General features: G+C 53.4%; 1 protein-coding gene across 7 annotated transcripts; it reads right to left on the bottom strand.

Annotated features, from left to right (window-relative positions):
• Window positions 1–1,648: 1,648 nt before the first annotated feature.
• CHST12 (carbohydrate sulfotransferase 12) lies at window positions 1,649–25,685 on the bottom strand. 7 transcript variants are annotated; one of them, XM_013047788.2, is made up of 3 exons: window positions 25,580–25,630; window positions 22,289–22,431; window positions 1,649–6,628 (listed from the first exon to the last, which is right to left on the bottom strand). In XM_013047788.2, exon 3 carries the CDS (start codon window positions 6,540–6,542, stop codon window positions 5,283–5,285), a length of 1,260 nt encoding a protein of 419 aa, XP_012903242.1. In that variant the 5' UTR covers window positions 6,543–6,628; window positions 22,289–22,431; window positions 25,580–25,630; the 3' UTR covers window positions 1,649–5,282. The 7 variants fall into 7 exon arrangements, with proteins under 7 accessions (XP_012903242.1, XP_044931109.1, XP_012903241.1 ...); XM_045075174.1 differs by lacking the exon at window positions 25,580–25,630 and adding an exon at window positions 23,082–23,265 and having other exon boundaries at window positions 22,327–22,431; XM_013047787.2 differs by lacking the exon at window positions 25,580–25,630 and adding an exon at window positions 23,082–23,265.
• Between the last annotated feature and the right edge of the window lie 967 nt (window positions 25,686–26,652).

The following is a 26,652-nucleotide window of genomic DNA, read 5'->3' on the forward strand; positions in this document are numbered from 1 at the left end:
AAAAGTCCTGCCAGAAACTGAGCTTCCCCCCAGAGAAACTAAAGGCTCTGTGGACATCCGTGTGGCCATCGGGAAGCACATCCGGTGCTATGTGTTACAAACAGGCTGGCACCGCTGGCCCAGAGCTAGGTCCCCCTCACAGTGCAGCCAAAGTGGTACCCAGGGGCTCTGAAGGGCCTGCTGGGGAAGGTGGCCAGCACAGTCAGCAGATGCACACATCACTCGTGGGGCTTGGACCCACATCAGCGGGGTCCACGAGCTCCTGGCCCTCTAGCCACCAGGGCCAGCCAGCCAGCCCACCTGCATCCTCCACTCCAGGCTCCTCTTGGGATGAGGGCAGGGAAGGAGAGGAAGCTGGGCTGTTCCTGCAGCTGCGCATGGACACGGCAGTCCTCACCCTCTCTGGGAAGAGGGACAGAGCCATAGCATCTTTCAGGGGAGAGAAGAACGCAGGAAGAGAAGACACACTATTCCTTTCTGAAACAGGGGATAGCTAACTTCTCCAGGAACAGTGCAAGCCACCCTTCTGGACCCCACAGATCCCACGGTGCTTAGAAAGTGCCAGAAGGCAGAAGCAGTGAACTCTAAGCCCACTCAGTGCCGGTCATTGAAACTCCACCAGCTGTGGTTGCTTTGGCCTTACAAACACCTGGACAGGATGATGGCAGCCCTCCTTGGCCGGTTCAGAAAGAGGCTCAGGGCCCCACCCCTTCACTCTCTCCCTCCCTGACTACGACCTGCGGCATGCCGAGCCCTGCCCCAGGTGCAGGTGCATGGAGGAAGGCTCTGACTGCAGCCAGAGCTGTCCCTGCCCACCGCTGTGTGCAGAGACTCAGCTGCAAATAGAAGCATGGGACAGCGGTTCTGGAAACCCCAGGGGGCTCCATGCATGCTCTGAAACGGAGCTTCACGGGACAGGCAGGCTGCACAGCCATTCTCCTCCCGGCTTCTACCTCCCCCGCTCAGGCTCCTGTCCCACCCCAGGGGCGGGAATCCCTGCTCCTGCTGCTCCCTGCCACATGCTGCCTGCTGATGGGCTGGTGACAGCCCTGCACTAGGGGGTGGGCGGCCCTGAGGCAGGCCCCTGCTCCTCTAACTAACTGCTCCCTGTCAGCGGCAGAGCTGGGTGAAAGCCCCACCTTCACGAACATACGGAGGCAGGTACCCAGGTACACACTGACTGCACCAGGAAAAGGAAATGAGATCGTGACCCTTGCTGAAAACAGACTTAAAGTTCTTCTAATAGTGGAAAATCCTTCAAAAGAAGGCAAAAGCAACACAAGGCCCCCTAGGTGTGCACTAGAAGCTGTAAGTGGGAACTCTGCATCGACCCATGAAGACGCATACCGTTTCTAGAGGAACAAGGACTAACGGTGTCTCTCACTCGCATGTGTGTGTGTGCACACACACACGTGTGCATGCGTGCCTCAGGCATCGGGTGAGTCTCTCCCACGTCCCTCTCCCCGACTGTAAACAGACAAAGTGCACTGGTGGCCATGCTGGGGGCTTCATGACAACGCGGAGAGGATCCTGTACCACACACCAGGGCGTTATTAGGGCAGCGTGCAAATATGTCGGCAATGGCTGGAGATGAGAGCTAAGCAGAAACGAAGAATCAGGTTGATGGTTAGATGAGCTAACCGCAGTATCAATTTAAAAATGTTTATGGTGTCTTAGCACAAGAAAAATAATTTCGTTACAGGACACAATTCTGTGGGTCAGGGAAAGAGGCACCCAAGAGAGGGACAAGGTGGGGGCCCCCCCTCTTCCCACCGCCCGTGGAAGGAGGGGAACTGTTGACGAGGACCTTCCCTGCCATCACGTCCTGAGTCGCCCCCAGGTGACCCCCGAGGTCGGGCCCAGCTGGCAGCACAGGAATCTGGACAGGTGTGTGGTCGCCGAGGGAAGCCGCTCCCACAGTCCCTGCACACATGCACCCCAACACCCAGCGAGGCTGACCTACAGTGTAACTACCTGCAGAACCACAAATAAAGGAGCGCAGAGCTGGGCCCTGCCCTTCTGAGCCCAGCACCCCGTGAATTTTGATGTTTGTCTGAACATTCCTGAAACAAACACATTTCAGCAAGAAACTACCACGAGAGACAGATGCCAAGAGCCACGCTGATGATGGCGGCTAAAGACGCGTTCTAGAACTGCGATTTCAACATCATGGCCCATTCTGATGAAAACCAGTTCCTCAAAATTATAGCCCAGGACTGAAATCTACAGTGTCCTTAACACACGCAAAGGAGATCGGAAACTGTCCCCGATACTGTCCTTCTTCCCCAGGACAGCCTCCCAGCTCGCCTCTAGCCATGTGACATGTTGTCTGCGTGTCTCCCCACCCCGATGCAGTTTGCCAATGCTGACCAGGTCAACTAGAACTCAGCAGCCCACTTCTGGGTACTCACCCAAAGGAAATGGAAGTCATGACTCACACAGATCTGTGCACAGCCATGAGCACGGCCACACTGCTCACAGCAGCCAAGAGGTGGAAGCAGTCAAGTGTTCCCTGGTGGGAGAAGGGACACACGCCATGGGGTGGCCCATCCACCCCGAGGAACACCCTGGACCTTGACAAGCAAGGATGCGCAGCCACCAGCCACCACAGGGACAGACCCCAAGGACGGCATGCTGGGTGACAGAAGCCAGAGCCCAAGGGACAGACACTGCAGGATCCTACCTCTGTGAGGACCCTGGAGTTGCCAGGGTCCCAGACAGTGAGCAAGAGGGTAGCGCCAGGCAGGGGGAGGGAGGAATGGACGCAGGGTTTCACCCAGGGGAAAGATGAGAAAGTTCCAGAGTGTGATGGCCATGGGGGTGGCACACTGGTGTAAATGCCTTTAATGTCCCCGAAATAGATACTTAAGTGGTTAAGAAGATAAATTCTATATTACGTGTATTTGACCACGTATCGGTGAGGGGATGTTACAGGTCAGAAGAAAGATCTGTGTTGTGTTCTCCCGGCATTCCCCTGACTTCTCCCTGCTTCTCTTTTGTCATACACAAGAACAGCAGCAGCTTGGGAGGGAACCTCCCCAGAATACCATCCCTCCTCCTGTCTGTCCGTCTCCCTACTGTCCCTGTACAGGCCCCTTCTGAGCAGGGCAGCAGCCGTCGCCTGCTGACCGGCTTCCCAGCTGCCTCTATGCCTCAACCCAACGCCACACTGACTCCAAAGAATCCAAATTCCTCCATCCCCAGACCTCCACCATGGCTTGCTGCTGCCGAAGTGAGACCTCAACTCCTGGGCCTGACAGTCAAGGCCACCAGACTCCACTCACAGCCCATCCACATCCTAGGGGTGGCGGTGAAGCCCACCAGCTCCAAGTCCTGGCCCTACCTGACCTCTGCCATGCAGCGTCCACACCAGAGAACAGGACCAAGGGGACAGGGAAGGACACGTGAGGGCGCTTGGCAATGAACACCAGTGGTTAGTATCTCCTGTCTAGGACACATCCCACTCCTGTGCTGACGTCACACACTCTACCATGGACATCCAAGCCACCCCTCATCCTTCAGGCCGGGCTCATGCACCACCTTCCTCAGGACACCCGCCTTTACCTCACCTCGCTCGCTGACGCTCTGTGCTTGAAGGCCTGCGGCCCACTGGCCTGGGGCTGCGGGTCCCCGCTCTCGTCTCACACAGCAGGGTCACCAGGTTCCCCGAAGGCAGAGCTACCCCATCTGTCTACTGACCTGAAGCCCAGTGCTCGCAGTGCCATGGACAGCTACATCCCAGGAGTCCTCAACGTGGTGATGGCTCTTCAGTGACTCTAAAATCGGACTCCTCGAGTAGGAGCACCTTCGCTGCCAACTGTTTTTTATAAAACAGGGGAACTTACAGAAAGGAAAGCGGGTGGTTTGGGGCCCTGGGGAGCCCGAGTCTGAGGCCGGCACCCAGAGGCCACGGCTCAAACTTTAGTGCCATCGTGAAGCCATGAGAGCAAGGACACCACACATGAAGGAGAGCTGGCAGGAGGACGTCATGGTGAGCGGCCAGCTCCCCGGAAATTTGGGCCCTGAGGACCCAAATGCTACAGACTAAGGAGACGAGGTCACACCTGAGACCCACACACCGTGGAATGACTGCACATTTCCCACCAACTACAGGTTCCCAGCCACAACTGCGAATCGGTCTGAATGAGATGTGCAGAAAGGGCCTTCCTAGACAGGCCCACACGGACACTGCTACGGAGCTGGGACCACCAAACGTGAGGATCCCATGGTCAGTCACATTCTCAAGGGGACTCTCCACATGGGAGCTGAGGCCGACCAGCTAAGTCTCTGACAACAATCCCACCCAAGCCTCACCTTGCTGACGGCAGGGAACGGATTCTCGGGTCAGACTCCTACTCATCCTGTCCCTGTGACAGCACGTCCATGATTTATAGCCTCATGGGAACAGCTAACATCCTGCTTCCATGACTGCGAGAGGTAAGGTCTCAAGGACAAAACCCTTTCTAACTGCTTTCCCTTCTCACTGGTAACACATGGTCAGAGAGCTTTGGCTCACGAAGCATCTGTCTGCCACCCTTTTAAAAATACAGGTGAGGGGGCACCTGGGTGGCTCAGTGGGTTGAGCCTCTGCCTTCAGCTCAGGTCCTGATCCCATTAAGCCCCGCATCAGGCTCTCTGCTCAGCGGGGAGCCTGCTTACTCCTCTCTCCGCCTGCCTCTCTGCCTACTTGTGATCTCTGTCAAATAAATAAAATCTTAAAAAAAAAAAATACAGGTGAGGCCTGATTTCAAGCACAGGTTCCTCCTTTTTGCTGAAGATGACCATGAAAACTCCCTGCCCTCACCTGAGCTTCTGAGGTCCAACCCCTCGGAGCCCCTTCCCAAGCACCTGCCGCTCGACCAGAACAACCCCGGAAGCAGGCAGCAGAAGCAGATGTGACCTTTACTCCATCCTCTCCTCCACTTTTCATATTAAATATCTGAAATATATTAATCTTAAAAAAACAATATTAACACAGTACTCAAGGAATACAGGCAGTGGAATAAACAGTAAGTCCAGATCGCAAAACCGCAGGTGATATGAAAAACCGGAGTGTGGGAGCCGTCGATTCCAGGTGTCTCCAGCTGCCTGGTCAATGGGAGCGCTGTGGAGTTGTGCCACGGGCCAGACTGGGAGGGGAACAAAGCCATAAAAAAATACACACGGCAACCCCTCACCTATCCTCAGGAGGAAGGCCGTGGCGCGGCAGGACCCTTGGCCCGGGTTGGAAGAAGCCCCACCCGCCCAGCTGGTTTTGAGGTCCAGGACTGCCCCCCACGCCTTCAGTCTCTAAGTAGGTTTTCGGGCTTGGGGTAGCCAAAGAGGACAAAGTCGGCCTCGTAGAGTTTGTAAAGCTGCTGCCTCCAGGCCAGGGGGATGGTGGCAAACCAGTCCTCCTCCCAGCTGCTGGCAGTTCTGTTCCGGTAGCTCGGGGGGAAGTGCAGGAGCTTGTCCACCTTGAGGAGCCGCAGGAGCTGGGCGGCATCCTGGTCCAGGGTCTCCAGCTTCCCCACGAAGTCGTAGTCGATCTGGCAGGGGTGGCAGAGGCGGTGCACCTGCCTCCAGTGCTCGTTAAAGGGCGCCAGCTTCTCAGTGCGCGGGTCCAGCAGATACTGGATGAAGTTGGCGAAGGACACCTTGAGGCCCGCACTGAAGGCCTCGCTGACGGACGCGGGCAGGCCGCTGCGGTTGGCGTACATCTTGAGCATGGGCACCGCGAACTTGCGGTAGAACTCCTCGTTCTCCAGCTGGAACTTGCTGCGGAAGGCCGAGATGAGGCGCACAAAGGGGTCCCGCACAAACAGGAACTTGGTGTACTTCTTCAGCTTGATCTTCATCAGGTGGCGGGAGAACTTGCCGTAGCGGCGCCAGAATTTGTTGAAAGTCAAGTGGGTGCTGGAGTTGTGGACGTACTCCCGGGGGATGTCCAGGGGGTCACGGTAGGGGGTGCCACGGTCCAGGAGGCTCTCGCTCAGCACGATCATCACGCGCTTCCAGTTGGTGCAGGCCACCTTGGGCACATAGCAGTAGATGACCCCGTGGCGGTCGTCCACGATGAGGTGGTTGAGCTCGTAGTTGGGAATGTCGTCAAAGGAGCGCTCCTTGGTGGGGAACACGAAGCTGGCATTGGCACAGAGCCCCCTGAGCACACTCCGCCTCTCGGCCTGCTGCCCGCCCGGGTCCGGGCCCTGCTGGGCGTCGCGGGTGGACCAGTCATAGCCCCTTACGCTCTCTTCCGCGTTGCTCAGCACGGGCCTGTTGGAGGCCGGCATGGAGGGCTGCTCCGTCCTTTTACCCGAAGGGGCGTTCTGCTTCAGGCTGCTGCCAAGCAGCTTCTGCAAAAACGCGTCCACGTCAGACATGAACTCTTTCTCTGCCCCATGCGTGGGGGTGGGCAGCGGCGCCAGGGGGTGCGGCCTGGGGAAGGAAGTGTGCAGGTAGAAGTGGGCGGTGCCCACGTTGTCCCAGTACACGATGATCAGGAAGACCATGAAGACAGACCCCAAGACCAGCCACAGGCGGAAGAGCCGGGTTTTGGTCATCCTGTCCGTGGACAGGGCAGGGGGGGGCCTTTCACCTGGATGCTGTCACGTCAGCTTCATGGAGACGGGACACTGCACTCAGCACCCTGGAAAGGTAACACAGAGCTATATTAAAGATTATGGTCCAACTAGAGTGTCCTCTTGCACTCTGACTCCAACGGACGGTGCTTGCTGATGACTCAGACCCCCCTTTGTGGTCCCAGTCCCTGCCCCACCCCTCACACTTCCATCCTCCACAACTTGGGCTTTACGAGGCCACCTCTGCTGAGTCTCAGCCCCTCCATGGGATAGAGGGATGAATGCCACTTTGAATGCTGCTTCGAAGGGCCCAGAGGACAGGGTGGCTGGTGAGGTCACTGGAGATCTTTCGTCACTTAACTGAAAAGGGAGGGCTGACAGACCAGGCTCGGGCAGGGACACAGACCCTCATAGTCAGGAAATGTGGAGGAGGAAGGAAAGGCACTCAGCAAAACCAAAACACAAGGTTCAATTTGAATGTATGCTACAACTTACAAAAATGCTAAAAAGGCGTCCCAGCTCCTGAGGAAAACCTTTTGCTGTGCACATTTAATGCAAATAACCACATCAAAGATAGGCCGCTCTGTGTGGCTGACATGTGCTGGACACTGTGCACATCTCTGTCCCCCTCTACGTGGAACGGACGGGCGCACTGGAGATCAGAGCGGGGACAGGAAGGGTTCACGGGGCAGCTGAAAGGGGGCCCATGCAAGAGCCTTCCAGGCCCTAAGAGCACCGTTGGTAACCCCACAGGAGTGAGACCATGGCAGAGCCACGGATGAAGATGGGGAAAGGCTGCCTGATCTTCAAAAACAGAAGGGTGACGGGAGGGCAAAGGGAGGCAGGGCAGACTGGCAGCTGCGAATGACAGCGGGTGCTGGGATGGCACCCTGGCAAGGTCGGCCAGCAGGCCCACTGGCAGGCCCACTGGCTCAGGGGCAAGCGGCTGCCCTTGTGCATGGGGAGAAGCAGGCTGGACATTGGATTTGTGGTTCCCTTACAACTTCCACTGAAGGCTGTCCTTGACCACAGTCAAGGTCAATTCCAGAAATGCCAGAGGAGCCCATCCTTGGGCCAGTCCTGTCTGACACACAGGCTGAGCCCCAATTCTGTCCCAGGTACTTGGAGAAGGGCTAGGGACACCACAGGGAAGAAGCTGTGTCTGACCTAGTGCTGGGACGCTAGCCCGAAGATGAGAGGATGTGCCGTCACCACTGACAGGGCCACCCTGGGTTTCCTTTCTGGTTCCATCTGGAGGGGGCTGCGCCATTGCTGATCTGCCCACTCACAACAAAACCAGAGATGGGACACAACCAACAGGCACAGGAAGGCTCGGGAAGAACAGTCCAAGGACCTGGCTACTTGAGGAGCCGCAGAAGGACGAGCTTGTCCCCTATCCCAGAGGGCACTACCTCCGACCCTGAAGAGCCAACAGGTATAGGAGAAAAGCTCCAGGAAGAGTCGCTGAAGAACCCTGGCAAAGGACGGGCAAGAGCAGCTGCGGTAAAGGACCGAGCCTCTGCCCTAAGAGGCTCCTCCTGCACGCACCTCCTGGGAGGGGCTTTGTTTACTGGGAGCCTTGGGCTAACAATGTGATTGGGGGCTGGGGACTAAGGTCAGCCATGTGGGGAGTCAACTTGTTTGATGACAAAGCCCGAGGAGAGACTGTGGACACAAAGATGTGGGGGCGCACTTGACCCGCTGTCACCCATGAAGATGTGGGGGCGCACTCCACCCGCTGTCACCCATCAGCGTTAGCTGGAGTTGGTGCTATCCAAACCTCCAGGGAGGGGACAACTCTTCCCTCTGTGTCTCTTCCCTTGGCTTGTCATCTGAATCCTTGGCTGTGACGAAACATAACAGTGAATACACCTTTCCATGAGCTCCATAGGTTCTTCCAGTGAATGACCCAACCCGAGGGAGGTCTTGGGAACCCACTCCCCATTTACGACTGGTGCACAGAGCGAGAAGGGCCTTGAGCACCATCCCTAACCTCACAGCGACCCAACAGCAGGAACATCTTTTTGGAGACACCTGCACTACTTAGGCCAGACACCAGTGGAAAAACTACTTCTGCCCTCATGGTTTAGCAGGGCCAGGCAGGGAGCTGACCTTCCCCCTGGGCACCAACAGGCAGAAGACGACGGCACAGAGCAGCACAGTCACACCTGGACTCCCCTCCCCTTACAAAAGGAGGACCCAGGGGGAGCTGGGCCTGCACCTCCATCCCAGGCCATCATCACTGGGATGGACGGAGGTGACTGTGCTTCCCATCCCACTCCAGGATGGAAAATGTAAGTCACATATTAATCAGTGGAGGTTAGCCCCTAATGGCCACCTGCCAGGGTCAGTGTACTCCCTAGCCCCCTGCCAGATCCCCCAGTATGTCAGTCTATTTACCTCCTCCGCAGGGGCAGTCCCCCACGCCACTGGCAGAGCTGGCCCACCCTGCCAGCGACTGAGAGCAGAATCTAGATTCAGAAAGATGAACAAATTAGCTGGAAAGAAGAGTTGGAAATCAGAGATGGACACTGAGATTGCGATGAATGTCAAACTATCCACCTAGATCAAAAAGAACCAATGATACAGGACAGAGACCTCAGAGCTGGACACAAGGCAAAAGATGAGTGGACAGAAAAGCAAAGGTGGTACTCATCTGTGAACACACACGCCTACAGCTAGAGACCCACCACACCTGGCCCCTGTGCCCAGTGCAGTCCCAGGACATCAGCTCTAAGGAAGGATGCTGGCCACACTCATGGGTCCCACAAGATGCTAATCCCTTCCAGCCAGATTATTCCCCTTCACCTCTCTGTTCTGAGATCCATGTTTTGGACTTGGACCATCTTCCAGCCCCTTGCAGGGTGTGGAGGGTAAAATACAGTTATCATACCCGTGTTCAGTGAGTATGACCTGACAGTTTGAGGTTTCTGGAAAAGTTCAAGATCTGTACCCCTCTCTCCGGCCTTCACCCCTCTCCGTAGAACGTTCGACGAGCACGTGTCTTAATCCACTTGTTAAGACCAAGTGGGGCCCTTGCCTCTCCTCCAGCTTCTGATGGCTCGCAGGGTCTGTTCCCCCACAGCACCTGTGGAAGGGGAGGAGGTTGGATCCTCTGGTTGGACAAGAGATTCGTGTCAGCAGGAGGGCTGTCCCGTGGGAAGGGAACAGACTTACCCTGTGCGGCTTCAGAAGACAGAACTCAGACATGGGTCCAGCCTAACGAGACAACAGATGCACGACCATAAAGGGGCCCAAAGCCAGAGTGTCCACTTTTCAGACATACTGGGAGCTCTGCCAGGATCAGCGGGCATCTGAGCAGTCTCAGACAGAGCACATCTTGGGGAGCTCTCTGACTTCTCCCTGTCTGAACCTTCCGAGTCTGTATTGCTTGTGCATGCTCAACTATGCACCTGGGACCCGATGCATTTTCATTAAATGAACCTAAAAGTTCATGAGGCTGAAGTCTGGAAGTGATCTCCACCCACCTGTGCAGTTTTTGTTCACGCTCACTTCATTTTGTTTTTTTTTCTTATGGAGAAAGTAACACACACTCACAGTACAAAGGCCGGCAGACAAGGGGCAGTGTGGGGCTTTATGTGAAAGGTGCTGAAACAGGCAAATGACAGAGAAAAAAATGACATTCTGGTCACTGCCACCTTCATGAGTCCTTCCTGAGCCCCCAGCGCTCTCAAGGCCCCCCTACAGAAAAGGCTACCCAGCCGGGGGCGCGGGAAAACCCAACGCGGCTGTAGCCCAGGGATGAAGGGAGTCACTGTGCTGTGAAAACATCAGAGTTAGAGGTGCTCATCTCCTACACGGCTGCTGCCAGAGGTTGGCCAGCGCCCTTTGAGGGCATCACGGCCGTCCGGAGAACAGGAATGGTTATAATCTCACCACATCACAGCCTGTCTGTAAAGCTAAATCATAAGCACGGGCCACGGAAGTTTTCCAGACCATCCCTTCCAGAGGATGTAAAAGGCTGAGCAGTTCTAGAGATGAAGGTGAAACCATATCAAAAAACAAAACAAAACAAACAAACAAAAAATAGTTTCGCCAAAGGCTGAGAAAGCAGCCAAGGGAAAACGTGCTGGAAAATGTCACGAGCTTGAGAGCCTGGCTTCCAGCTGTGTTTTCAGAGCAAGACTCCCAAGCTCTGTGGAGACGGGGCAGAGACCCTGCGTCCCGTCCATGTACACAGGCACCACCACACATCAGGGACCGCGCTGTCACTTGTGCACAGAGAATGCCAAGAGCAGCCAGCAAGGAGGACCTGTACACTGGCAAATGCCAGGGCCTACAATAGTTTGGGGGAAACGGACGCTCTACTAGTCACGTCAGACAACTTCAGTTGAATTGCAAGAAAAGACATGGTCGACTATTTTTAGGATCACAGGATACATACAAGTAATATCTTTTTGCTAGGAGCTGCCCTTTAAAGGGCTCTCACCACCAAGTGCGAGGTGCTGGGAGCAGTGTGCTACCCACGTCCTTTCCCCCAGGCCCTCTGCACGTGGCCTTTGGGGAAGGCAGCATGACCCCCGACAGCTGAGGGACTGGAGGCCTGGAGGGGTCACATCAGCATCTGGATTCAAGTCTCTCTCTGGAAGTCAAGCCCCACGCAGGCTCCCCGGCTCCGCTGTTGAACGTCCCCGTTCTTCTGAACCGCTGTGGGAGGTGCAAGTGGTGCCCAAGAGACTGCACCGACTTCATGGGGATGGTCTGAGGCGTCTGGACGCACGTGTGTGCCCATGACCCCATCACCACGGTCAGAGTGGGAACACCTCCACTGACCCCCCGAGCTCATGCCTGCCCCATCTCACCCTTCTCCCCAGCTCATCCCTCCCCTCCAGCCACTCATCTGCTTTCTGTCACCATAAATTAGTTCGCATTTTCTCGAGTGTTCTATAAATGGAATCACACAGCGAGCTTTGAGACTCATCCACATGGTCATATAGCCCCACGGCTCCTTTCTTCTGGATCTGGATGGTACTCTGCTGTAGGAGGCACTCGCATACAGGACCCTGGTAGGACACACACACACTCCCCACCACATATTCATCTCTCCCCAGGGACTGAAGTCACACGTGCGAAGTTCGTAGTCTAAGTCCAAGCTGGTGAACAGAAGGGGCTTAGAAAGATTGTGCTTCCGTGGAAGTCCAGGTGCTGACAGATGCCTCTCTGTCACACACGAGCACGTGTTTCCTGTGTTCTCTGACCTGACAGACGTAGAGGCACTGTCCTGGGTCAGAGGTCACAGCCGAGTGAGCCCCAATCAGCCTACAACCAGCCCTTGATGCTACCCTCGGGTGAGTCTGCCCGGAACAGAGGCAGAGCAGGCACATCTGATGTTTCTTTGTTACCTGTCCCGAACGTGGTTCTCTAAGTGCAAAGAAAGCTTGTCTTCTCTTAACCGGAACCATTTAAAGTCGCTCTGATTTTTTCCTTATTTGGTGGATTAGCACCAAACACTATCATCTTTTAGCCTCTAATACACTCAAACTCTACAGTTTTGTTCTTAGTCCATAAATAACCTACGTAAGTATGACTGGGCACAGAGAAGCACCCCGGCTGAGGAGGAGCCCCGTTCTGGCCCCGAATGTCTCACAGCCTGGCCCTGGGCCAGCAGCAGGTCACGTAGGCAGCCCCCCTATGTGGCTCTTCTCATCCACGCAGTGAATCTATGGCTTATGTTGTAAACAGCAAGTCAACTAACTTATTTATAATGAGGGTCCTAACCTGCATCAGACTAGACCACTTAGTGGGCTGTGGGTCACTGTAGGGAACAGTCCTGGGTCAGGGGCTGGCTGTCAGGCAAGCACGGATGGCACACAGGGAAGAAGGCCCCGCAACCAGCACCAGCCCCAAGACAGCATCAGCAAGCACCCCCAGGCGGTGGGCGTCTGGGTGATTCTGGCTTACTGCTTCATGGCTTTCTGTATTTAAAGTTGTTTTTGTTTATACTGAGCACTGACTGGTTTTTACCATGAGAAAAAAACGTTTTTTCCTTTCATAAAAGATACATAGCAATAAAAAAAATTAAGGCATTAACAATGGAAGAAAAAAATTAACCAATTGGGACTTCATGCAAATAAGAAACTTCTGGGCATCAAAGGACACTATCCACAGGGGAGATTCCTCCAGAATGGAAGGAAAATGTTTGCAAATCATGTATCTAATGAGGGCTTAATATCCAGAATAAAATGGAGAACTCCTAATACTCAAAAGAAAAATAACATCCAACAACCCAGTTCAAGAAAAGGCAACAACTTGAACAGACATCTCCCTGAAGACAGGCAAACAGCCCCTAAGCACAAGAAAAGATGCTCCACACCACTCATCGGGGATATGCAGGGAAGTACCAGCTCACACCCATTCGGATGGCTCCAGCCAAAAACTGATAAAACAAAAAGAGGGCTCGGCTGGCTCGGTCAGTGCAGGATGTGACTCCTGATCTCAGGGTTATGAGTTCGAGTCCTACTTAGAAAAAAATAAATAAAATCTTCAATGAAACAAAAACCAGCCCAGAAGGTAAGTATTGGCCAAGACAGGGAGGAACTGGAACCCTCTGTCCCAATCAACGGGAACGCAAACCGGTGCCACCACTGTGGAAAACAGTAAGAAACAGTAAGGAGGTTCCCCCCAAAATGGAAACTTGAATAACCACATAAAATGACCACATGGCCCAACAATTCCACTTCTGGGTCTACAGTCAGAAGGACTGGAAACAGGATCTCCAAGTGGTTCTTGTGAGGCTATGCTCAGGCAGCATGATCCGCACCAGCCAACAGGTGGACTTACCCCGGTGTGCCCAGGAGGACAAACGGGTAACAGAGTGTGGCGTACACACATATGGCGGGGTATTGCACAGCTCCCAAGAGGAAGGACATTCTGGCAGCCCCTACAATGTGGAGGAACCTCCAGGAGCCTCTGTGGAGTGAAATCAGGCAGGCACAAAAGGCAGGGGCCGTAGGACCCCACTCCTGTGAAGTCCCGAGGGGGCTGGGAGGGAATGGGAGTGTCAGTGTTCCATGGGGACAGAGGATCAGTTTGGAAAGATGAGTGAATTCTAGAGACGGAGTGTGCTGACGGTTGCACAGTGTAACTGTGACTGTGATGGTGCTCCAGGCTCCGTGAAACAGGCTTAAAAATGGTTACGATGGTGAGTTTTACGTTACATGCCCTACCACAATAGAAATATTGGAAAAAGAATTGGAGCCACAAGAGCGGATGTGGAAGAACTGTCGAGAAGTACTGTTGAATAAATAAGGTGAAATGCAGGAGACGGTGTAAAAAACACATGAATGACAGTAAATAAAACGTACAAAGACAAGGAAGGCCTGTAGTGGGGGACAGCCGTAGGTAACAAAGGCTATAAACCCAGAGCCACGGCTTAACCTCATAACCCTGCACAAAAGCTCAACGGACTGACTCTACCTGCAATTTATTTATCGAATGTTGAAGTTTTAGAAACGTACAATGATGGGGTGGGTGTATGGAAACAAGATGACTCTTCCCTTTGGGACTCCCCAAATCCCGTGCATCTGGCTCTTCATCGGTGAGACTGCCCCTGGAAGCCTTGCCTTGCCCTGGAGTTCTGCCCCAGAACCAGGCTAGCTTCAGGGGCAACCCCTTCCAGCCCTTTCCAGACCAATGTGGGAAGCCCCTCCACACCACTTGCCAATGAGACTGAGGCCATGGGTCATGTTCAAGGTCAGGGAACAAGGGCAGTCCTGGGTGCTATCCTCTTCAGCCTCGAACAAGCCTCATAAATAGCAGTCGTGGAGACAAGGCAGGCCGAGGGTATGAAACAGCCTGTGCGAGGAAGGAAAGAAGGAAGGAAGGGCCTGTGCTGCTTCAAACAGGGTGCATAGCTCTTCGGGGGTGCACAGAGCAGGGACAAAGATGACCACACAGCACTGCCAACAAGCTTTACCTTGCCACACGGAGAGGGACCTGCGTGTTTCTGGCCCAGGCATGGAGTTAGTGGGAGTCAGGGAGGGCTCTGGGGGAGCACTCTGCTGCCTTCTGGGGAGGACGGCACACAGGGTGTTGGGGGGAGCAGGTTAGAACTGAAGCGGGTAGCCCAGCAGAACCAAGTCAGGGAACAACACTGACCTCAAAGGAGTATTCATTCACAAAATAAGGAAATTATTTCCAAATACAAATCTCCCACGACTTCAAAAAAGCAGCTAACAAAAAGCCTCAGAGTTTTTGGAGACCCAGAGGTCCGGCTGAGGCGGCTTGCTGGGAGTCCGCCTTCGGCTTTTGCCTCCACCAAGAGAATGGGGAGCCAAGTGTCACCCAAAAGCTTCGCCTTGAGGGCTGGTATTCTGCAAGGGCCCTGTCAGCACCCTGTGAACAATCAGGCTTCAGGTTAACTTTAACCCCAACATGAGGCAGCTGTGCAGAAAGGGCGGTGTCTCAGCTGGGCAAGGGTATGCTAAACACTCCTCACACACCCTCGGGCAGGAGCTCATGCCAGCTGCCCATGGAAGGCTCTGGTCTGAAGGGGCCCTCACACCACAGCGCGCAAACATCAGGGGACCACAGGGCGGTCTATGGGGGCTGAGCTCCCTCCCAGGCCGGGGTATGTCACTCTCGTGGGGGAGAGGGACCCCATGGCCACACCGCGGGAGGACCTGCGTCAGGGCACCTTCCACACTTCAGCAGCAGAACCGGTGACTGCAGGGCACACAGGTCAGGAGGCATGTGCCAGTTGATTCTGAGTCCCCTTTGCTGGCCACACGGTATCTGGGGTATGTGTGGGGGGGTTGTTTCTGGACGAGACTGACCTCTGACCCTGTAGACGGCATCAGGCCCACGGCACTCCCGGACGGGGCTTCCCCAACCTACTCGGTGCCCAAACAGATCGACCAGGTGAAGCAAGAGAGAGTCTCCCCTCTGCCTGCCTGTCTTTGAGCCGGGACGGAAGTCTCCTGCCCTCAGGCTTGGACTTGGCCCCCCTGGGTCTGAGCTTCTCAGCCTCCGTAACCACATGAGCCGATTCCTTAAACACTTCTCTTTATACACACCCTACGGATTCTGTTCTCTGGGGGACCCTCATATGCATATTTGCTTCGTCACTTGCACTGTAAGGGTGCATGTGTGTTGTAGACAGAAGAGATCGAACAAGTGAGAACTAAACAGTAAGTGTCAAGAAATGGAGGGCGCCTGGGAGGTCAGTGAAGCATCTGACTCTTGGCTTCGGCTCAGGTCATGACCTCGGGGTCGTGGGACTGGACCCCACATCAGGCTCCGTGCTCAGGATGGAATCTGCTAGAGATTCTCTCCCTCCCTCCCTCTGCCCCCTTCCCCCACTTGTGGCACACTTACTCTCTCTCAAAATAAAAAAGTAAATCTAAAAAAAAAAAAAAAAAGTGTTAAGAAATGGATATAGTTGTTTGCCACGGTAGAAAAGAACGTCCAATGAGAGACTTGCAGCCACTAGCCAATAGGACAATCCCAGAGGCCGGGTTGAGATTAACTTCCCCATATAGATACCCCACTGTTCTGGCACTATTTCTTTGAAAGAACCTTCTTTCCTGGTTAACTCCTCTCTGTTTCTCCTTTTGTTTTTGAATCAGGTTTTTTGACGTCTGATTTATACACAGTAAAACTCAGTCTCTTTAACTGTAGAGTCTGACGAGTTGGCAAATGTACACCACTATTAAGGTTCAGGACATTTCCATCACTCTCTGAAGTTCCCTCCTCCTCCCCCAACGCTCAGCTATAGGCAACTACTCTTTGGCCTTGGTTCTGCCTTTCCTACAACAGCACCTAGTGAAACCACATAGGTATGTGTGGGGGGCAGGCTCTTCACAAACTGCTTCTGAGGTCTGTCCAGGGTGGTGTTCATGTCAGCCGTAAGCTCCTTTTTGTATGGCCACCAGTATTCCATCATATGGATACATCACTGTTTACCCATTTACCAACTGATGGGACTTTTAGGTTAGTTCCTTTTTTTCTTTTTCAATAAAAATTTTAGTTATTTATTTGACAGACAGAGATCACAAGCAGGCAAAGAGGTAGGTGGAGAGAGAGGAAGGGAAGCAGGGTCCCTGCTGAGCAAAGTGCCCAATGTGGGGCTTGATCCCAGGACCCTGGGATCATGAGCTGAGCAGAAGGCAGAGGCTTTAACCCACTGAGCCACCCAGATGCCCGGGGTTAGTTCCCTTTTTATGACCACTGCCAATAAAGCTGGTATCAACTCTTTTTGCATACAGACCAGATTCTTTTTTTATGTTAAAACTTTTTTAAAAAGTAAGAACAGTTGGTATTTAAAAAACATCCAGCATATTTTTCAATTCCTAGAAGGTTCTATAAGAACCATGAAAGTGGATACGCCACAATAATGCTTAGGGACTCTATTTAAAGACCAATCAAACTGACCACCAAAATATGATAAAAATCTTAGATTATTTATGGTTTTCCAATTACAAAATTTTAGGGGCTCAAGTGACTATAGCTAAGTTTGCAGGATACAAAGTTAATATACAAAAGTCAATTAGTTTATTTGTCCACAAAGAACAAGTGAAATTTGAAATTAACAAGACAATTCCATTTATATTAGAACTCCCGAAAATAAAATATTTAGGTATCACTCTAACAAAATACATGTAACATGCACGGAGAGATATTCCATGTGTGGACAGAAAGACTCAATGTTTGTCAAGATATCAGGTCTTGGGGCGCCTGGGTGGCTCAGTGGTTAAGCCGTTGCCTTCGGCTCAGGTCATGATCCCAGGGTCCTGGGATCTAGCCCCGCATTGGGCTCTCTGCTCAGCAGGGAGCCTGCTTCCTCCTCTCTCTCTCTGCCTGCCTCTCTGCCTACTTACGATCTCTGTCTGTCAAATAAATAAATAAAATCTTAAAAAAAAATAAAGATATCAGGTCTTTAAAATCTTTAAAAAAAACAAAAAGATATCAGGTCTTCCCAATGTACAGCTTCAGTGCAATCCCAATCAAAATCGCAGGAAGTTATTTTATTACCCACACTTTCTAACGTTATATGTGAGGGAAAAGACCCAGTATAGACAACACATTACTGAAGAAGAATGAAGTTGGAAGACTTACCAGAAAGCCACAGCAAACAAGAGCACGTGGTATTGGCAAAAGAACAGAGAAGAAGATCACTGGAAAAGAACAGAGAGCCCAGAAACAGACCCATAAATACAGTCAAGTGGTCTGGAGCGAAGGCAACCCAAGGCAGCAGAGGCAGCCTGCCTCAATTATGAGCGCTGAACAACCGGACGTCCACGCGCAAAGAAATAAACACATCAAAGAATCCAGACCCAGACCTTACTGCCCTCACAAAAACGAACTCCCGGTGGATTAAAGACCTACATGTACATGGCAAAACTAGAAAACTCCTAGAAGATCATAGGAGAGAACCTCAATGACTTTGGCTGATGCCGTTCAGATACAGCAGCAGAGACCAGGCCCCTGAATGCAGGGAATGTCCACACGAAGATGTGGACAAGAATGCTCACTGCAGATTTACTCAAATAGCTCCAATCTGAGAACATCCCAGAGGTCCTTCACCAAGGGAATGAATACACAAACCAGGGTGGACTTGTTCAGTGGAAAACTACCTAGCAATAAGGGAGAACGAGCCGCGGATTCATGAATCAGCACACGCAATGACACAGAGAAAGCTCTCGGATATTATGCTGAACAGAAGAACTCAAACACAGAAGAGTACATTCCACGTGATTCCACTCACAGGAAGGTTTCAAAAGGCAAATCCAGTAAAAGAAATCACAGCGTGCCCAGGGCCAGAGGAAATCCGGGCAATGGAGATACTCTCCAGAAGCTAAACCTTTCCAACATGAATGCCATTAACTAGCTCTCACCAGTTTCCACAACACAGGATGAAAACACCAGCCCCAAGTCCGACAGACATTCACAGACGAGGAGGAAGAGAAAAGGCATCCTGGGGCCCAGGCCAGGCTCTGCTGAGTGGCCTGATACAACACCTCAAGTCTGAGTCTCAGCTTCTCGACCACAAAACACCACCGGTTAAGGTCTTTCTGCTAATCAGAGCTACTGAGAACATGAACGTGATAACATATGAACTATTTTGTAAAATATTAAGCCATCCTCTTTGGACTAAGTGGCTGGCCTATTTATTTTCTCATCTTTATCGCACCCTCAAATATTTGTATTCTATTAATATGTTATTTTTTTAATTACTCATACTTTCTACCAAGAGTCAATTATCAGCAAAGAAGTCTCTATACTTTCAACTAATTTTATCGTAATTACAACAATGGCTAATATGTTTTCAAAAGTGATATGGTAAGGTTTTACATGTATTAATTTATTTAATCCTCACACTAATTATGATAAAACTGGGGCAAAACATTTGGACAACTCGCCCAAGCCTGCATGGCCAGCACCTGCAGAGACCGGGCACTTGAGCCCTGGCAACTGATCTAGGATCCCACTGTCCCATACATGACTGCCTGGGTTTTGGCAGACACTCAAATTTTTATACTTTGTTTCTGAGAAAATTTGCTTCTTCTTGTCCAAATAACCAACTTCTGAGCATTAAATCAAGTGACACGGACTTCACTAAGAACTCCGAGAATGTTTCCAATTTTATGCATTTATGCGACTAGCAAAAATATCAGAACTACTCCCTTCTTTTCCAGCTTTGCAAACACTACCTAAAGCAAAAAAATTCACTGAAGATCCCATCACTTAGTCAACAGAAATTTGGAAAGTTTCCGTGAGTGGTCTCAACATTTACTCTTTGGGCTGTGCCTGCATCTTTGGAGCTGAATTAAAACCCCCACAGTAAAACAGACATTCACCTGAAGTCACCAGAACTTGGGTTCATCTGTGTACAGAATTACTTCATTTGTATTCAGTTAACCCCGAGAACTACATCTGACAGGGTATCTACATAATAACAAGTAATAAATGGTCATGTTGATGAAACAGAAGGTTAATGTGCGTCCCAGGAGACCTGAATGAAAATCGAGCCCGAAGTTGGCCTGTGAGGTAAAATAACTTCCCCCAGGAGCTGGGCCCAGGGCATGGGGACTGTCCACTCACACTGGTCTCTTGGCCCCGGGTCCCTCAGCCCCACTGATCTCCCCACGTAGACGGGCTCTCAAGGCATGCATACTAGCCCCGCATTCCCAAACTTCGAGTTCGTAGAAACCAGGGATTGCATCTCCTGTACCTTCCACCTTCCTCACAAGACTCAAGGATTTGCTGCATGGAATTTAACTCTGGAGTCCAAGTGAGCACTCATTTCTCAGAGTTAAATTAATTCAAATAAATTATTTCACGGGAAAATATTGATGATAAATTTCACCATAATTGGTTTAAGAACCTGCCTGGAGCTTTCCCTCTGAAATACAGCCAGACTCTAACCTCTTCCAGTCCCTCTGGTGCCCGCCCGGCCCCTGCACCCTGTTCCAGCTAGCCTCAGCTCTCACCTTCATGACCACAGCCACCTCCAACCTGCTCTCTGAGCTCAAGCCCACCCACACAACCCATGTTCAACACGGCGGCATGGTTGTTCTGTGACAAGTCAGACCATGCCACTTCTCTGCTCAAAACCCTCCGATCACTGAGTCTCACAGCTTCCCATTTCCAGTCCTTACAGTGGCTGCTGACAAGCCCTACCTGATAGGACCCCACACTCTCATCTCTTCCGCTGGCCCCCTCACTGGCCCCACTCTGGCTGCCGTGGCCTCCTTGCTGTTCGTGGGCTCCCACTGCCTGGCCCGCATCCACGGTCCTCTGCCTAGACATGCACGCTTGGGGAATCCAGTGGCTCAACCCTGCACTGGCTTCTGACCTCTGCTCAGAGCTCACCTCATCAGCAAGACCTCCCCTGGTCATTCCCCACCCTGCACCCCCCATCATACAGACCCGCTTTTCCTCTGTGGCATGTGTCATCGCATTTAGTACCACACGTTCTCGGGCTTACTTGCTCCCTGTCTGCACTAACACATAAACTTGAGAAGGCAGGTGGCCCGAAGGCTTAGAATAGTGCTTGGTACACAGTAGGTACTTAATAAAGAGCTGTTCTGCTAACAGAAAACAGATAAACACAACTGACCCTGATTTTATAATTTCCGAAACCCGGCGAAGGGAACGAAGAATTCAAAAGAGCGCTCTTCCTACTTTTGAATATGCTTGTAAAACCCCTTTATAGTAAGTAAAAGAAAAATAATACAGTTCAAGGAAGCACGCAGCCTCTGCTAGGCGACTACAGCCAGGAGACAGGATCCAGAGAACAATGACAATAATGAAGAGGAAACCAAGACAAGTTGACTCTCCTCTCTGGAGTGAGGAAAAGGGCCCAGGAGGGAGCGAGCCCAGCACCAAACACGGGCGAAATTCTGCCCGCCTCACCCAGGAGAGCCGGAAGCGCGGTGTGACTGTCTTTATCAACATTCCGCACACGTGTGTATGTTAAAGGGTGAGATCGTGCTGGGGAGGTTGCCACAAACCCCAGCAGCGCCTGTCCCTTCCCCATTACCCACCTGCACCAGGCTGGCCAAACCTTACAGGCTCCCCATCACCTCTGAAAAGCAGGGGACTGGCTTTAGGTCAGGGCCTCCCGCACGGCCCGGGGTGGGGGTGCAGTTGGAAACGCAGTGTCTCCTCCACCCGCCCCCGCCCTTCACACACCCAGGCCCCACTCACCCGACACCATCTCCAGACAGGCACAATATGTTTCAATTAGAACAATATTCGGTGTTTACATAAACGATCACCGCGCAAAGGCTGTTCACAGCCTCGCCTCGACGTAGACCATAATTATTTCTCTCTTCCTGCACAACAGTCTATTTTCCCTGGAACTAATGACAGTCTTGTGCTCTCATTTGCTTTGTGTTCCAGGGACTCATCACCAATCCAGCCCAGCCCCGCCAGCTGTCCACATCTCCTCTCCAGATGTCCCAGCGCCTGGGTGCCATGTCAAGTTCACCTTCCCCAAGAACTCTCTCCTGGGGAGTCAGCTCCGGACAGGTGTGCACGCTGGCCTCCCCACCTCCTCTCTGGAAAACCCCGTCTCCTCTGGCTCTGTCCTTCCAGACTCACCACCTCCCTGTCTATCAGTTGATTCCTTAAAGTACGTGAGATGGGAACTTTTGGGGCATGTCTGAAAATACCTTTATTCTACCCTCTTTTGCCTGAGTATAGAGTTCGAGGTGGAAGGTATCTTCCTTCAGAATTCTGAAGGCCACGCTCTCTTGCTTTCCACCTTCCAGCGTTGCTGTGGACAAGTCCCCACAGCGTTCTGCACCATTCTGTGATGACCTGCTGGTGGCCTGTTCTTATTCTTTTTCTAGAAGCTACCATAATCAGGGGTGCCTGGATGGCTCAGTGGGTTAAGCCTCTGCCTTCGGCTCAGGTCATGATCTCAGGGTCCTAGAAACAAGCCCTACATCAGGAGCCTGCTTATCCCCCACCCCACACCTGCCTCTCTGCTTACTTGTGATCTCTCTGTCAAATAAATAAAATCTTTAGAAGCTACCACAATCTTCCTCATCCCAGAGTTCTGAGATTTCACAGCAACAGGCCTTGGAGTGGGTGTGCACATCTCTCTCTCCATCTGCACTCTCACTACCCGAATTCTGAAACTGATGGCCTCGAAAGCATTTCCAGATAAATCCCTTGTTTCCCAAACTCTCACTCGTTACTGTGGAAACGCGGCATCCCTCACTGTGCAAACCTGCTCCCCACCCTGCAAGGACCCATACCTGGAACTGAACAGATGGGGAAAGCGAAGGACACCTGCCTTTTCGCACACAGTGCTGGCCACGCAGGGAACCCCCTTCCTCACGAAGTTGGTTCTAGGAAATTCTCTTGCATTATTTTGTGGACGGCATTTTCTCTCTTCTTACTGAAACAAATCATTCAGATGTCAGCCTCCTGCTCTGATCCTTCCCTTTTCTCTCTCACTTCTCATTTTTGCTTTTAGGTTTGTCTTCCCCAGCTCCTCAACTGTATCTTTCACCCACCAACTGGGCTTTTTATTTCTCCAACTGTGTTTTTTTATATCCAAGAGTTTTCTCTTTTTGGTTCTTCAAGTGTTCCCCCCACTTACTTTTTTCTTACTAGAGTGGCCTGCTCTGTCTCTTGCATACAGTAGTGCCCCTTCTCTCTGTGTGCATGTTAGTGACAGCCCGCTTGTTCAGTCCTCCTCCTGCACACCCTCTACCGCCTGCAAGTGCGAGCTAGGGTCTCTACCTTCCAAATGAGAGGTGTCGTCACATGTCCTTGGTTATCTGTTCCTATTTAAGAGGTAGGGTGCCAAAAGAACTTGGAAGCTTTGAGCCATAGTGCGGTTCCACCTGAGCCTCCTTACCGGGGTCCCCCTGGTGTCACTATTTTTAGGTCCTTTCTTTTGAGCTACTCACACTCCCCAAAGACTTTTTCACTCTCCTGCCTGGAGAGGCAAGTGCCAGCTGGTGGTGTTCCAGGAGCCATCAACTCTACTCACTGCATCCCGCCCCTCTCCCCCTACCCAGCTATGCCTGGCATTTCCCATACCTCTCTGAAATATTTGTCAAGTTCTGTAAGCAGTTACAGAAACCGCCACCTGGGTTAACTGCAGGAAGAACGGAGTTGCTGTGTCAGCTATCATGAGGCCCATGTACGCGCGAGTGACTGAAGAAGCAGCAGCCCTTGGCCACAGCCACAGACACTAAGGAGGTGTGAAACCGACAGCTAGCTTCTGGTGGGAGAGAGACAACACAAAATCGAAAATAAGATATAAGTTGTGGGTCTTTTTTTTGGTTGTTGTTTTTTTTTTAATGGTACACTAGCTGCATGTGCTTCAGCAGTATCAATAGCCGGTCTCTCCTCCACAAGCACACCTTAGCCTCAGGACCTTTCCAGAAGGTAATCACCTCCCAGCTGTGGTGATACACAGTAATGGCCATGAAGTACAGGCCCAGTGTCGGCCATCAGACACACTTCTCTTCCAGCACCTATCCCTTCCTTTGCCATGAAGTACAGGCCCAGTGTCGGCCATCAGACACACTTCTCTTCCAGCACCTATCCCTTCCTCGCTGGTATTCCCTAGGCTTCTGCCCCAGACACTCGTCCATGAAAGGGTGTCTCATCCAGGAGGCCCACAAACACTATGGACCCTGCAAGCCTACAAGCTTACAACCCAAATGCCCCTCTACACCAGCTCCAGCACTTCCCATCACGGGCAGCAGCTCTGTCCTTCGAGCAGCCAAGTGAGAAACCTTGGTTACTCTAGCATTTTTCCTTTCCCTTTCACCACACCCTACAGAGCAACACACACTGTGGGTTCTCCTGCTTGCTCGAATCTGATGACCCTCTCCACTCTTTCGGCCTCCAACCCAAAGCCATCCCCTCTACAACGGCACCCAACTCAGTTTCCAGCTCCTCGGACTGTGAATCCACGTTTCCTGTTACTTAGCCCTAGTTTTCTGAAACACAGACCTAACACATGCCACCCAAAACCCTGACCACCCCCTCCCTGAAGATCAGGATAACAGCCCAAAGTCTAGAACAGCATTCAAGGCCCTTCGGTAAAGAAACATCTTTTTGGCCTTAGCTTCCACCCCAATCCTCAAACCCCCTTTCTCAATGAATCCACGGACTTGCTGCCCCCCCCCAACACCCCATTCCCTTCCATGTCTCCACATGCCCTGCTGCCTCCACCTGGAATGTTCTCTCCAACCTTCACTCGTCCTTCAAGGCCCCCACATCCATCCCACATCAGCACCACGGAAAACTCCCACACCAGGAAATAAACTTCACTCTTCCCCCTTTCTTCACACTTTGTAAATAACTGCCTAGAAGCACGGGTCACACCGAATCATAGAATCATAATCAGCCTAACTTTATCACCAGCAGCTAGCCCAACTGGCCATCCTGCAAAGGACCAGGGGCTTAGTGTTTGCAGGATGAAGCGGGCTCACAGTCACAGCCAGCCGAACTGCAGGCCTGCAAATACCCACCCGAAGTCCTATCAGCTAATTTGCAAGAAAACCACCAAGCAATTCCATGCAGACGCGGTCCAAACGCCCAGAAGCCCGGCTTGTGCTAGGTGTGGGTACGCTCCTGGGGTGGACAGATTGCAACACGCAAGTGTATCAAACCCGCCCTTGTAACACCTTCATCCGACACAACGTATGTAACTCCACCTCCATTTAAAACAAATGTCCTGACGTCCCTGTGCGCTCTCCTTCTCCCCCCACCCCCAGACCGAGGCCTGCACCCACACCCTGCGGTGGCGGGGTCAGCACCCCTCAAGGTGCGTCTGCCTGCCCGCGTTCAGCCCGGGCCTCCCGAGCTTGTCCGAGGGCAAGCAGAGAGTAAATAATTTAATAAATCGCAGACACACAGTGTCTTCTTGTGCTCCGCGCCAGCCGGACCTCGGCGTGCGCCAGTGGCTCGCCAGGGATGCCCCGCGGCCAGGAGCCTGAGCGGGCGGTGGAGGTCCCTCTGTTAGTGGCCAGGGCACGGCTGCCTCGCGCGGGAGACGCAGCCCCGCTGTTTCTAAGCAGAGGGTCCCGGAGGGGTCCCCTTCCAGGCCTCGCGGCCCCGCAGCGGCGGCCTGGGGTCCCCCGAGGTGGGGCCGCGCCTCGCAGGCCGGCGGGAGGTGGCCGCAACTCCCCGGGAGCGCGGCGGTGGGGGTGGAGGGGTGGGGGCGCCTGCCCGGCCCGGGGTCCCCGCGCAGAGCTCTCGGAGCACTGCGGCGTGGGGGCCCCGCTCCGAGCACCGCCGAGCTGGCGTCCACGCTCCCGCGGCGCCCCACAAGGGGACCGGGAGCGCGCCTGCGGGGCGCCTCACCCGCCGCCGCCGCCCTCCAGCGCTGGGCGCCCGGGGGCTCAGAGAGGGTGCGAGCCGGGCCAAGGTCACACAGGGGCTGGCGCGGGGGCTCGGCCCGAGGCCGCGGCGGACCTGCCTGCGGGCTGAGGGAGGGAGCCCGGACCCGCCCGCCGCCCCGCAGCACCGCATCCCCGCGCCGCACGTCGCCCCGCGCCCCCGCCTCGCGCGCCTCAGCTCACCTCACCTCACCTCGTCGTCGTCGTCTAGCAGCCGCCGCCTCGCCGACCCTCCCGAGGCCGCCCCTCCTCCGCCAGCCCCGCCCCCGGAGCCCGGAGCCCCGCCTCCCGTTCCACATCTCGCGAGAAGTCGCGGCCCACGGAAGGGCCACGGAGGCTGAGGCGCTCCCGCCCTCAATGCGCCTGCGCCCTCCACACTCAGCGGTCCCTCCCCCCAAACCGGTGCCATGTGGCGCCGTATTTACGACCCTCGATCGGCCCCGCCCCCCGGCTTCGGGAGCCCGCCCCCTTCCCCAGCAGCCAATCCGGTTCTGCAGGCCGCGGCGTTGGCTCCGCCTTCAGCGGGTCCGAGCGAGGCGGGCGCGAGGCGGGCGCGGGACACCGCTTGGAGCCCAGCGCTGTCCCTCTGCGCTTACGGAGTGCTTGCTGTTTGACCGGCTCGTTCGCGACCTCCGGACCGCTGGCAGAGGATCGCGACGCTCTCCGGCCGGGGCCTGGGGCGGGTGACCGAACCTCTCCGAGGTTGTCCCAGGTCTGTCCAGAGGGTGGTGCCTTCACCTTGCGGGCAGGTAGCAAAGCCCTAGGCCAAATGACCCTTGTTCTCACCGATGTGTTTTCTTTAGTGAGGGTAAAATACGCATGTGACAAAATTCACCACCTTAACCACCTTAACTTGTTTCATGCACATTCACATTTGTGCAGCCTTCACCAGCCACCCACAGAACTTTTCCAATCCGTGATGGTTTCTGCGGTTCCTCGCAGGGAACCGCAGACTGCCTTCCGAGCGGAGGCTCTGTCCTCACTCCTTGCCCAGCGGCCAGTCAGCACGGAGTCCCCACCAGTTGGGTCCTGAGACACAGCAAGTCCCTGACCTCTCGGAGTATCTCCTGGGGGGGGGGGTTGGCGGGGGAGAACCGCTAACAAACAAGCCCACCGACTGCTCCACCTGGATCATCCCCTCCACCTGAACCGTGGTCAGGCCTCTCCCAGCTTAAAAACAAAAACAAAACCAGTACCCTTTACCCCCTCCAGCTAGCACCCCAGCTAACACCTCAAAACAGTGGGTCGCTCTCCAC

Source organism: Mustela putorius, unplaced genomic scaffold, assembly GCF_011764305.1.
Source record: "Mustela putorius furo isolate JIRA1106 unplaced genomic scaffold, ASM1176430v1.1 tig00000139_pilon_pilon_pilon, whole genome shotgun sequence".
Classification (NCBI taxonomy): domain Eukaryota; kingdom Metazoa; phylum Chordata; class Mammalia; order Carnivora; family Mustelidae; genus Mustela; species Mustela putorius.